At 40.7% G+C, this 14,109-nt stretch overlaps 1 protein-coding gene across 8 annotated transcripts in view; it reads left to right on the top strand.

The window, feature by feature from the left end:
* apaf1 (apoptotic peptidase activating factor 1) overlaps positions 1-14,109 on the top strand; it is a 215,259-nt gene that overhangs the window by 65,300 nt on the left and 135,850 nt on the right. For 6 of the 8 annotated variants that reach the window (XR_013578123.1, XR_013578124.1, XM_078553441.1 and 3 more), the window contains exons 12-13: positions 10,128-10,312; positions 12,687-12,813. Coding sequence is in view for 6 of the 8 variants with exons in the window: in XM_078553441.1 (XP_078409567.1) it covers positions 10,128-10,312; positions 12,687-12,813 (312 nt within the window). In the remaining 2 variants the exon portion in view is untranslated. Of the gene's footprint in view, positions 1-1,933; positions 2,312-10,127; positions 10,313-12,686; positions 12,814-14,109 lie in introns of those variants that run through there. The other 2 variants (XM_078553445.1, XM_078553446.1) reach the window with 2 other exon arrangements.

The following is a 14,109-nucleotide window of genomic DNA, read 5'->3' as shown; positions in this document are numbered from 1 at the left end:
TTGGACATCCATGGTGAAGAGGAAGCGGTTAGGGCCAGGGAACTGGAAATTGTTGATGTGACGTAAGGTGTCAGAGGAATCACGGATGTAGGTGGGAAGGGACTGGACAAGGGGAGAGAGAAGGGAGTCAAGATAATGAGAAATGAGTTCCGTGGGGCAGGAACAGGCTGACACGATCGGTCTGCCAGGACAGTTCTGTTTGTGGATTTTGGGTAGGAGGTAGAAGCGGGCCGTCCGAGGTTGGGCGACTATCAAGTTGGAAGCTGTGGGAGGAAGATCTCCAGAGGAGATGAGATCAGTGACAGTCCTGGAAACAATGGCTTGATGTTCTGTGGTGGGGTCATGGTCCAGGGAGAGGTAGGAGGAAGTGTCCGCGAGTTGACGCTCAGCCCCCGCGAGGTAGAGGTCAATGCGCCAGACAACAACTGTACCACCCTTGTCAGCGGGTTTGATGACAATGTTGGGGTTGGACCAACAACAACATTGTCATCAAACCCCAACATTGTCATCAAACCCGCTGACAAGGGTGGTACAGTTGTTGTCAGGCGCATTGACCTCTACCTCGCGGAGGCTGAGCGTCAACTCGCAGACACTTCCTCCTACCTTTCCCTGGACCATGACCCCACCACAGAACATCAAGCCATTGTTTCCAGGACTGTCACTGACCTCATCTCCTCTGGAGATCTTCCTCCCACAGCTTCCAACTTGATAGTCGCCCAACCTCGGACGGCCCGCTTCTACCTCCTACCCAAAATCCACAAACAGAACTGTCCTGGCAGACCGATCGTGTCAGCCTGTTCCTGCCCCACGGAACTCATTTCTCGTTATCTTGACTCCCTTCTCTCTCCCCTTGTCCAGTCCCTTCCCACCTACTCCACCCTGTTCTCTTGCCCACATGTCTGTCCTTGGCTTGCTGCATTGTTCCAGTGAAGCCCAACGCAAACTGGAGGAACAGCACCTCATCTTCCGACTAGGCACTTTACAGCCTTCCGGGCTGAATATTGAATTCAACAACTTTAGATCTTAAACTCCCCCTCCCCCCATCCCCACCCCGTTTCTCCCCCCTCCCTTTTTTTTCAATAATTTATGTAGATTCTTCTTTTCCCACCTATTTCCATTATTTTTAAATCTAAAACTAAAACTTTGTTAGTCTTTCCACCCCACCCCCACTAGAGCTGTACCTTGAGTATCCTGTCTTCCATTCTTAATTAGCACTTTTCTTAGACAATATCACCACCTTCAACACCTCTTTGATCCTTTTGTCTGTGACATCTTTTGATTATCTGCTCCTATCACTGCTTGCTTATCTCCACAATCACCACACCCTCAACTTCTCTCTCCCCCCGCCCCCCCCATCTTAGACCAGCTTATATTTCACTTTTCTCCTAACTATACTCAGTTCTGCCGAAGGGTCATGAAGACTCGAAACGTTAACTGATTTCTTCTCCACCAATGCTGCCAGACCTGCTGAGTTTTTCCAGAGGAAAATGGCTGTTTGGCTTTATGAGCTACCAGAGCTGGATGTAGGAGGGAGATGGCCTCTAGTTGAAGAGATGCATCCAGCAGCCACGTAAGGATTCCGGGAGATTCATGCTGGCATTGCTGGGGGAAGAAGAATAATTGGAACAGGCTTTACTGATGGTGGTGGATTTAAGAAACTCTCCAAAAACTGAGGAAAATGCCTGGAGATGATCACTCTTAAAGTTACTACTCGGCGAAACGGCGAATATGTATTCATCCATTGGAAGCTGGAAGCAACCGTGGACTGTTTGCTAAAAGGAATGTAATTCCATAGAGTGAAATGGGTGATAAGTATACAAGGGGAATGTCACTTTCTGTAGTTCAAGTATAAGTTGCATACAAAGTCAATAGATTTTTTTTTAAGCATTACAGTAAGAGTTTTAAAACATGAAATCTTGTGCTATTCTTTCAGCTAGCAACTGGAAGTTCGAATCTCTTTTTAGAAGTTATAGGTCTTTACAGAGATCATAACACTGCATTTCTCAACATTACGGCAGTGACTGCATTTCAAAAGTACTTCACTGGCTATGAGATGCTTTGGGAAGTTTTGAGGTCATAAAAGAGAATATATAAATGCAAGTTCGTTCTTATTAAGAATACTTTAAAGGACACAGAGCAAGAAAATGAAATTAAATCATATCTCTTGAAATCTAGCAACAACACAGACGTAATGGCCTCCTTCTGTACCAGAATTCCTATACAAGAGACTCTGCTTCGTATTTGAAGGAGTTTCATAAGTACAAGATCAATATCTGAAAACTGGAAGATAATAAAACTTTTCCCAATATTTAGAAGAAAAGAGTGGCAATAAATGAGGCAGCTGAAGGCACAGCAACCAGCAGGGGAACGATTACAATTTTGGATGCTCAAGAGGCCAGAATTAGAGGATTGCAAAGTCCTTGGAGGGTTGTGCTGCTGGAAGAGGTTTCTGAGATGAGGAGGAGTGAGGCCCTGGAGGGCCAAACTGAGACGTTGATGATCTGGGAACCAGTGTAGGTCAGTAAGCACAGGGGTGAAGGATGAACTGAACATGGTGTGAGTTAGGATACAGGCTCCAGAGTTTTGGATGAGCTCAAGTTTATGGAGGATGGTAGCCAGGAGAACATTGGAATAGTCAAGTCTAGATGTGATTGAACAGATCCATAGCTGCAGAAATGTCTTAATGAATGGAGGGCCAAAGGCTGGAGAGTTGGGAATTTGAATGTGTCGTTGTAATTAACTGGGGGTTCCAGGATTAATGGTTGAGACAGAGAGACTGTGTTAGTATTCAACATTAGAGTGGATAGTAGATTGAAGTTTTATTGGAACAGGTTATGGAAATATGATTAGTACTGTTTGATCACAAGAAAAGTCAGTGGCAACTGTGGGACTAAATGCCCTGTTTCTGTGCTGTTTCTCCAGAGCTCCGCACCAGATCACAGGATGTAAGTTCTAACCTGTGGTTGCATTTGCGGAGTATTCCTGGTCTCAGACATATCTTTGCCGAGATGCTCAGGCTGCTGTCTGTACTTCTTTGGATCTGGTTGCAGAGCAATAGTGCCGTGGTGCAGGCCACCCACCCATTCCATGGTTGACACATGATGAGTGATATGCTACAATAAAAAGGCACAAATCTACTTTTTAGAAAGGAGCTAATTGATGAGGGTGAGGTGCTAATTAATGCTCAGTGATGCTTACATGGTTTTATATAGTTAATGTAATTATTGCACTAGTTATTAATCTTCCTGACAAATTAGCATATTATACTATTATATAAACAATATAATGTGTGTATATGTGTCGATATATTTTTATATATGCTGAGATGAGGAGGAATTTCTTTGCTTAGAGGATGGTGAGTCTTTGGATTCTCTACCCTAGAGCGCTGTGGAGGCTCACTCATTGAGTATGTTCAAGACAGAGCTTGATAGATTTCTAGATATTAAAGATATCAAGGGATATGGGGATAGTGCAGGAAAATGGCATTAAGGTAGAAGATCAGCCATGATCTAGTTGAATGGCAGAGCAAGCTCAAAGGGCCGAATGACCTACTCTTATTTCCTGTGTTCTTATACCATATTCAAAATTCACCATACTCAATATTCCCCAATTTGCATTATTTCAGTTTATTAGTTTCCTTTATAAATAACTAAATTAGGAACAGTTCACTGTTCTGTGGATTCTGAAACTTTAACTAATTGGTGCAATGACTAAAACTAATTTGTGTTCTTAAATGTGATAAATGGAAAACTTCCAAAAGTTTCTTGTTCCTTTGACAGCTGTTGATGTGCAGAACTGTGCTGTCTGCTAGTCTGTCATCTCTGTAATTCAAAGTTTTTGATTTTCATTAAACTTGATGAACTACTTTTTTTTATTTATTCATGGGTTGTGGGCATTGCTGGCTAGGCCAGTATTTATTACCCATTCCTCCTTACTGTCTCTCATTGTTCTTCAATAGTTAGCATGTTAGGAACACAATGGACCCCTGTGTTATAAACAAACATTTTCTCCTTCATGAGTTTTCTTGAATTTCTACTGGGTTTGATAATTGGCTACTTTATCTCACATCTAGTACTGGTGAAAAACATTATTTTAGACACTGTAGAACTTCGACCCACTGAAGCAGTCTGGACAGATGCACGTTCAGTGTAAATTTGATAGTTTCAGATTTGTAAAATAGGACCTCACACTACAGATTTTGGGCCGAGTGAAACTAATTAAAGCACTCCCAGCCTCGGTGACTCTCACTACTGCAGGCAGTGTTCAGTTTGTATTAGCTCTGATTCTTCCTGCATCCACATTGCTGTTTTGCAGACCTAGAAGAACTATTCCCAGTGTTCCTCCTAATTTGACAAAATGCAGTAGGACCCAACAGCATTGTTAGTTTAAGAAAAACACAGCAATTACAAATGAAGTGTTGCCTTTCTGGTATGGTGCCTGCTCGGAGCTAGAAGGGCATTGTTAAGCTCGAGCTTTCAGTGACCAGAGCATAATGTAATGAAGCTAAAGTTATGCAGCACTTGGCTAGCATATTCTTCCCTAAATCCACTACTAAATGCAGGCTAACTGATGATATTCTTATTGCTGTTTACAGGACCTTTGTCACATTTACCTACCTAACTGTTCCAATATGTGTGAAGCATTTTGCAATGCCTGATATAAATTTAAGCCTTTAGAGGTAGCCAAAGCTTTGAATGAAGCCTTCAGTCAGTGGCTGTGACATTGTTTTCTGAACTCCTGTTAAATAGAATTTGTATATTTTGAATCATTTGTGTTTCTTTTTGAGAATGTGAATTCTTGAAAATTTAAGGAAATGTATTCATTTTGAAACCATTCCCCTTTTGATTTCACCGTGCTCTTAGCAGGAGTGCATTGATATATTAGTGTCCAGTGTGTTTGCATAGAGAGCAGTAAGGTATTATGGGTTGATGCAGTGTTGGGTTTAGTAAGTCAAATTGCCTTGTTGAATTTCGATTGGATTTGATGAGCAGCTTCCCCCTGTCAGGTTATGGTTTATTTTAAACTGTTCCCCCCTCGAAACAGCATGTTCAAATCGTTATAATAAAAACAGAAAGTGCTGGAAATCTCAGCAGGTCTGGCAGCATCTGTACAGAGAGAGACGGAGTTAATATTTTGAATCCAATATGATCTTTCTTTGGAACTGTGTGTTTTAGTGTTCAAGACATTAACTTGGCACCTGGATAATGGAAAAATAAATGCTAATTTTTTTTTTTGTCACGCTTGACAAGTAATTGTCTCATGTTTGACACTTCATTTAGAAAATGTGTTTACTGGTATGCATAGCAACCTGGGAAGCTAAACTTCACTTATAATTAAACACTGAAGGAAGTGGTCCTGGCAACAAATGGCCCTTTTAGTTGGGGTTGCTGTCCTTGGCTTTCTTTCTGTGCATAACTGCTACTAATTGACATGGATGTTGGCAAAGCAAGAGAGCCTCCTTAGACTCCAGATTATTTGCCAGTTGTAAATCCTCATTTGCAATGAGATATGTGCCAGAGGGCTTTAGCCATAGGTTTATAATGAAAAGGACTGCACCACCTTGAAGCTCGTAACAAGAGCTGTCTTGTTCCTTTTTGGAGATTTTGGGGTTGGGGTGGGGGAACATTTACTCTCCAGTAGGTAGACCCAAGAAGCATTAGCTGTTTGGAATTTTGAGGCCAGTTGTGGGTTTTGTGGTCTCTCGTAGCATTAACCAGAATTAAAAGCAAGATTAAATTGTGTGTGAGGGTGGCTTATAGTCCTTGCAGTAGAAATGTGAAATTTGAAGAACTTGTGTGATGCTCACGGATTCTGCTGCAGATGGTGATGTTGAACGTACTTTCTGTACTTCTTGCTAAGCCTTCCTCTGTCATAAGTGGTTTATGTCTTGATCCCAGACCCCTTTCAGGTAAAGGCAAAATACTGCGGATGCTGGAAATCTGAAACAAAAACAAAAAATGCTGGAAAAACTCAGCAGGCCTGACAGCATCTGTGGAGAGAAAGACAGAGTTAATGTTTCGAGTCCATATGACTCTTCAGAGCTCTGAAGAAAAGGCAGTCGACTCAAAACGTTAACTCTCCCTTTCAGGTAAAGATAGTGCACTGAATGGAGGTATGTCTGTGATTGGAGAGGGGAAAAACCCTAGCAGCTTGGCATGTGCAGGATTCTGCAAATTATTGCTGGAGATAGTGGCATTATTTCTGTTGTTCTAGAGGGTGATAGGTCAAGAGCTGAGGCCTGGGAGTGTAAGATCACTTTGAGAACACTTGGGTAAGAGACTTAAGCAAAGTAAGCCTGTCAGTTTTATCAATATAAATGACAGTTGTGTAACTGCCTAGCCAAGGCCTACTGTCTGCATTTGCTGCCAGGCTAAGGAACGTACTGTCGTAGGATGATGCTGAGAAGCTGTATGACTAGAATGAAAGTGACCATCGAGCGCATTGTGCACAATGTTGCAGAAGTTGAGATAGGCAAATGAACCAGACAATTTCCTGTTTATCGAATTGCCAAAAGGCAACCAGCAACAGTGTGATCATCTTTTCTATGGGGTAGTGACTGCAGACATTATGCAGAGTGACTGGGGGAATATGGATAGCTGTTTGATATTTTGTTTATTGAAAATGCAGTCATACAAGAGAGTGAAGTTTTTGCACAGGCCATGTTGAAGATGGAAATCGTCAATGTTTCAACTTAGAAATGGGAATGTCCTTTGTAAATTGTTAATGCTGTCTGTAGTGCCTTCCTTATTGAATCTGATTTGATTAATAAGACTTTCAGTTCAGTAAATGTCTCCAGTAATTCAAAACTTGTTAAGCTGCCAAGTGATACTAATTACGATGGTTGCCTCAAGGTCCAAGTTGTGGTTAAATTGAGAGTTGCTTCAGGACGACAAGATGCAGCTGAATATCTGTCATTCACATATGAAGAGTATGTCCAGGATCCCAACGGAAATAAAGTTGCATAACATATTGATAGCAAAAATTGTGAATGGCGTATTGCTGTAATAATCTGCTTTTCTAATTAGATTTCTCATACTTATCTATCATTTCCCATTTGCCTGACACATTTATATCAGTGGTACAGTAACTAGAGAGAACGGTCAACAAATTTCTTGTCAGTGGCGAGAGCCCCTGCGCCTATGCTATAATGAAACCTGCCCTTGTACAGTGTTAAAGGTTAAACATATATCACAAAACATTGTGCAGTAATTACCTTAATAATCAATCAGAAATGCAAAGTAAGGAGAGACTGCTAAATATTTCAACATGTGCATCATGGTTTTGAATAAGTTTAAACTGCAATAAGTGCAACTATGCTTTCAATCCAGCTTCAAATACTTGCAACAGTTATAATCTTATTACTATGAATGTTCAGGAAATAAAAGTATATTCACTGGCAGCAGTAACTAATAAACTGAAGATGCAATTGAAATTCCTGTTTAAAACATGAATTTATTTAAATTCAGGTGAGATGTAAATTAATGTGTAGGTATTAATTTGGAGATAACCACATATGATGAATTTTAAATTGTACAATCCTTGGTTGTGAAATTGAGTACTGTATTCCGCAATGATGAGATTTAAGTTATTTATTGTCAGTTTTAATGTCCAAGATATCTGTAGATTGCCTTTCATACTAGTAAATATCCTTAAGTTTACAAATGACTTTTACATTAAATGGTTGTGTATACAACAGTGTGATCTTACTGTGTTTGAGATGATCAGATCTGACAATCAATATTTTCAGTTTAGTTCTTAATTGTCTTGACATTGACAAATATATGAAGAGACATCTGGGTTCCATCTTGCCCCCTCACTATAATATGATTGAGTGTAGAGACTGTGATTGTCACTCAGTACAACAGACGAGGTCATATGCTGCTAAAATCATATGCTGCTAAGAATCAGGGTTGCCAAGGGAACATCAGCATAACCTGATCCTAACAATAACTGAATTTAATATGGGAAAAAGCACTGCCTGCAATATGTTGAAAATAAAGATTTGAAAATAATTCTATATATTTGACTGGCAGTGTGCAATGTGCATTTTTTTGGTCATAGGCTATTCTTTGCACAAGAATAAATAGCTCAGGATGACATCAGTAGGATCAGGTAGAAACTATGGATATTTGGCCCTAGCAATGTACTTATGATGACACCATCAGTATTACTTAGAATCCAATTAACCTTAAGATGGGGATGTTAATTTCTGTATCATTAAAAAATCCCCTTAAATTACTAATCACATTCTTTGACTTGTCAATGATAAATTTTGAACATTAAATAGTCACTATATTTTCCAATTTTAATAATCTCAGCAAAAACTGACAGATTTGCAAACAGCCTATTTACTTTTGATCGGATTCAATAAATATGCAGAATTCCTGGGTTAGAAAGGCACAATACGAGCCATCTCAAAACACAACCAATGAAGTTCTTTTCAAGTGTGGTCACTCTTGTACTGTAGGAAATGCAGCAAACAATTTGCACACAGCAGGCTCTCTCGAACAGCAATGTTGTAATGACCAGGTAATATATTTTAGTTATCATAAATTTGAATTTGAGCTATGTTAGAATGGCTATTGAAGCAATACTACTCAGATTTTCTATGGTAAAAGACCAAAGTGAAGCATTTCTAGCTTGTTCAGAGCACAATGACTTTGCAAGGTCAGATTTGAATAGGTTTGTTAATTTCTTTTTATGGAATAGGAGTTCTAGTTTTGACTGGCACCCAATGTGATTAAAGTTGAACAATTTGGTTCATAACATCCAATTACCAAATGAGAAACATGATTAGAACACAGCTTAGTGTTTAAGCTTCACTGACCATAAGCTATGCTTTCTCCCTTAAGCCTTGACCTTGGGAAGCTTTCATTCTGTTTAGAAACATAATTCTTTTTAAATAAAAACTGGGCAACATTGTCTTTTCATTTTTTAGCCATATTTGATTCAATAAGGATTCAAATAGGACAATAAGAAAAAGAAGAAACTATGTAATAAAAAAAAAACCATTCAGCCTAACAATTCTATTCTCTCCACAGAACATGTATAATTTGCCCCGTCATATACTCAACCCAACCCAGCCCTGAGAGCAGCCCTTACCCACTAGGAACCTGGTCGATACAATTATAATTTATTTCTCATGGGCCACTTAAACAAGAGATTTTAACGGTTTTATCAGCTGGATTTTCATTCTATAAGCTTTCACCAATTCATTCATTCTATCCGTCGGTATTTTTAGATCTTCTGCTAGCCACTTCAGTTAAATCTGGTCGTTTGCAAATTTTCCTACATGACTGAAATGGTGTGAAGGCTTAGAGAATGAAAATTAATGTAAAAAAGGCAAAAATTTTGAAGATTGGAAGAAATAATGGTGGGGAAGCAGAGGTCAGGATAAATGGTCAACAGCTGGGACAAGTGTCACAATTTAAGTACCTGGGAAGCATCTTGTCAGAAGATGGTTACTGCCATAAAGAAAGCAGAGCTGGAATAGCAAAGAATGCATTTCCCAAACATAAGAGTTGTTTAGCATAGGAATGAGTAGCAATCTTAAGAAGGGAATTATGGAGACTGTGATTTAGTGTCTTGTTGTTCAGGGCTAAAGCGTGGACCTCAAAAAAAGTGCAAATCCAAAGACTAGGAAGGATGGAGCAGGTCAGTTGGACCAACACAAGAGCAATGAAGAGGTTCTTAGCTTGGTGGAGGAAGAAAGATAGTGAATATCATCAATAAAAGGCAACAAGGTTGGGTTGGCCTTATTCTAAGCATGATAACTTGCTGAAGGAGGCAATTGAAGGAAGGTTAGGGACGTAAATAGAGGGGGGAAAGAATGGTGATGCTTGACAACTTGAAATTGAAAATGGGAAACTCCTACAAACAAATGAAGAGGAAAGTGCAAGACCATGAGGAACAATGATGGTGAAGGCTGACGGTTTCACTGTCACTTTTACACAAATTCCAGGCCAATATGATGACCATGTTTCAAATGATATGACGTTATTATTTTCTGTTGAATTTGAGATTTAAGGTTCACAATGCAGAGCATTTTAACTTGTCATCCGTTCAGAAATCAGTGTTTTATTGGTTATATACTTAAAGGTAAAACTGATGTACTATTTCCTTTACAGAACAGCACAGTGCGGGAAAATTTTCAAGAATTCTTGTCTTTGAAAGGCCATCTCCTTGTGCAGAAACCCTTCCCAGATATTGTGCAGTTGGGACTTTGTCAGCCTGATTCTTCTGAAGTATACCGGCAGGCAAAACTCCAGGCTGTGGAACGAGCCAAAAAAGGAGCTGTATACTTGGAGTGGATGTTAGTATCTGATGGTGGTATAATGTTTAAAAAAAATGCTTAATTGAGCGAATATCATCGTAATTTGTCCTATATATTCTTCAAAAAGGATTATATTTATTTCAAAATGTTATTACCAATTATGAGGTTTGTAAGATTGTTATGTTTTGGGACTGCCTTTAATTCATTTTACTTAAGGTAAATTCATTTTAGCTACGATAAATAAATTCATTTTAGTTAAGGTAAACTCATGTAACTTGTAGGTAATTTGAGGTTAATTTAGGGAGGGTGTTAAGCCCAGTAACAATGGAGTGTTCAGATGACATCAGAAGTTGCTAAAGGAGGGCCATCTTGACCCTTACACCTGATCTTTATCACAATGGGTGCCACAGTGGAAAGAAGCTTCCAGGAATAAATTACATAATTTGAACCAAAGTGATGTTGAAACAAATGGTTTGAAACTGCACGGTTTTTTTGCCTGAAGGGTAACAGCACACTCCTTGGAACATAGCAAATTATTGGTGGTTGAAGAAAGACCATATCAGCATTAAGAATTGGATAGATAGATAATTGAAGGAAGGGAGAATAAAGGGATTTGGATTTGGAAACCAAGTATGAGGTTACTACTGCAAGTGTGTAGATTAAATACCAACACAGACTGCGTGTTTGTGTGTGAGTGATGTGATCAGGAACTTCAGTCCACATGTGTGACCCTGAGCTCTCTGGTGCTTGCCACCTCAATTCTCTGCCCCACTCCCACTCTGACCCTTCTGTCTTTGGTTCCGTGCTCACTTTTTCCAATACTCTTTGAAACCCTTCAGTCCTCCTTTTGTCCTGCCTGCACACTGGGACCACTTTGATCAAGGCTTGACTTCTACAATGTTTCCTTTACCAGATTCTCAAACACCAACTCATCCTAAACTACATCTGCTTTTGTGCTGTCCCACACCAAATCTTGCTTCCCATTACCCATCCTTGATGACCACAATTAGCTTCCCACCTTGATAATATCTACAAATCGACCATGTCTTTTCCTTTACCTATCTCTTCAATTTCTTCCAGCCCAACATTCTAACACCCTGTTCTTCAACTCTGGCCAGGACCACTTTCCCTCCCCGTCGGAATTTAATTGAGGGAGCGGGCATGATGGTGGAGGGAGCAGGAGAGTTGGGCATCAGATTCCCAGGGTTGGGAAATCTGTCCCCAATTAAGTTGGAGGCAGGAAGGGCTTGATGCAGGAGTCCTGTTAGTCAGTGGCGGAATGTCAATTATGTTCATTAGCGAGCCAACAGACACCTGGTTTTCCTGAGCCTGCAGCAACTTAGTGGTGGCTTGGATTAAATGGGAGGCGCACAGCTCTCTCGCAACTCACAAAGACCACCCGACAAACCCTGTCAGGTTTGCCAGAGGCCATCGGGAAGTGAGTGCAAGGGCCACCGAAAGCCTTCCCCTGCCTTTGCCTCTGACCCCTATGTTCTCTCTCCTGCGACACCCATCCCTGCCTCACTGACCTTTCACCTGGGAGTCCATCGTTGATCCTGGGCCTTTGGTGGGTGCATTACCAGCACCTGCCACCGGTTCCAGTGGCGCTGATGGCAATAAAGAGGTGCCGGCCTTTGATTAGTCGGCAACTCTTACAGGATGGGATTTCTGCCCTTGGGTTCCTCAATTTCGAGGAAGAGTTAAATGTCTGAGGAGCACTTAATTCCATCTGGCCAACCTTGTGGAGCTAACGGGGGTTCTGTTCTCCAACTGCTGTGGGAGAACCCCACCTCCACCCACAAACTCTGGAACACTCATCATATCCTGTGCCCCTTTTCTAGTTAGTTTTTCTCTTTTTTTGTATTTTTTGCTTTGTTTGGTAATGATTCTACTTTTTCCATTCACAGCTCCTCTAGATCCATCTTTCATTTCTTTACTTGTCCCATTACCACCCACTTTGGCCTTGCACCATGAAACCTTTTGTCATTCAATCTCTCCTGCCCCCTGCCCGCTCTCAGACCTTCCCTTTTGTTTTTTTCCTTCTTCCCTTTCCCTGCCTTTGTACTTCTGGAGAACCTGTTATATGCCTTACTTCCCAGTTCCAATCAAAAGTCAGCAACTTGAAATGTTAACTTCTGCTTCTCTCTCCACACATGAGGCCTGAGCGGCTGAGTTTTTCCGGCATTTTCTGTTTTTATTTCAGATTTCCAGCATTCACAGTATTCTGTTTTTGTTTTGGAACTCTTTGTAGAATTTTATCCTCTTATGAAAACCTCTTCACCACCTTCAGATGTGCATTTGTTCTGTCATACTAGGTTGGTTATTCAGAACTTTGTAGTGTTTAGAAATAGCCAGAACAACGTGTTTTTAAGTACATCATGACTGTAGGTTAATAAATATTTTCAAATAATAGGAACAGGAAGACCTTGCAGAACTTGTCTCGTCTTGTTGTTCGACCTCATAGTGATGCTGTTTTTCATGCCTGTTTTTCTTGTGATGGACTGAAGATAGCTTCTTGTGGAGCAGATAAAACCTTGCAGGTAATTAACTGCCTATAAAATTACAAAATTTGATTACTTCACCCATCTCTGAGTTATTTTGAGTTGGACTGCTCTGGTGACTTTAGTGATGGGGAGTGTTCTGGAGAGGCTGCATTGGGATGAGGAGGAGGTGCAACCTTAAAACAGCCCAAAAGCCAGGAGCTGTTAATCCTGGGAAACAGCTTGTGACGTAGATGTTGTCACCCAAACCCAATTTAGAAAGTTAGTATTTCCTCACCAGTTGGAATTTGCCGCCTCTGCAGTCGGTATAAAATTTCAAAATTTAGCTCAAGAAGTTCCCACTTTTTTTTAAACCACAAGGCTGCTAGGCCACTTGGGAGGAAATTAAGAGTCAGCCATAATGGTGTAGGAGTTGAGTCACACATTCATCAGGCTGGACAAAGGCATCAGATTTCTTTCCCTATGGTGCGCCAGTGCACTGGTTGGAGTTTTGTGACAATCCAGCTTCACCTTCACTGGTATCAGCTTTTTATTCCCAGTTTTTAAAAAACTGAAAACAAATTTTCAATCTGTTAAAATGACATTTTAACTCCTCTGAATTACTAATCCAGGCCTTTGGATTACTAATCCAGTAACACAACCATTATGCAATTGAACCACTGTAGGACACAAGATACAAATTGTCACTGATTCCATCAAAGTGCTTACTGCCAAACCCTCTACTGAGTTGTCATTTGCTGATTTTAAAAATCAAAACGTGCCTCCATGCAGAAGTTACAATGAAATAAAAAAAGCTATTTCCCTCCAGAACTGTCTGATAAGGAACAATACTTTACTGCTTGGGCAAAGCAAAAGTAATGTTCCTTTTCTACAACTCACTATTTAGTATATTGCTCGATGTAAGCGTCAAGTGCTAATTGAGTCAAGAATATAAATCTCTGTTATCCTTTTACCCACCTCCAATATTCTCCCTCCACCTGGACCCCTCCCTCTGGATTCTTACCTTCTCTTGATCTTTTCATTGAGAACTGTCGGCGTGACATTAGCCGTCTCAATTTCTCTGCTCCTCTCACCCATTCTAATCTGTCTCTCTCTGAACTCACTGCACTCTGTTCTCTCAGGTCCAACCCCAACATTGTCATCAAACCCGCTGACAAGGGTGGTACTGTTGTTGTCTGGCGCATTGACCTCTACCTCGCGGAGGCTGAACGTCAACTCGCAGACACTTCCTCCTACCTCTCCCTGGACCATGACCCCACCACAGAACATCAAGCCATTGTTTCCAGGACTGTCACTGATCTCATCTCCTCTGGAGATCTTCCTCCCACAGCTTCC

This window comes from Cetorhinus maximus, chromosome 12, assembly GCF_964194155.1.
Source record: "Cetorhinus maximus chromosome 12, sCetMax3.hap1.1, whole genome shotgun sequence".
Lineage (NCBI taxonomy): Eukaryota > Metazoa > Chordata > Chondrichthyes > Lamniformes > Cetorhinidae > Cetorhinus > Cetorhinus maximus.
Note: the sequence above shows the minus strand (reverse complement) of the source record. Positions and strands in the feature narration are given on the sequence as shown.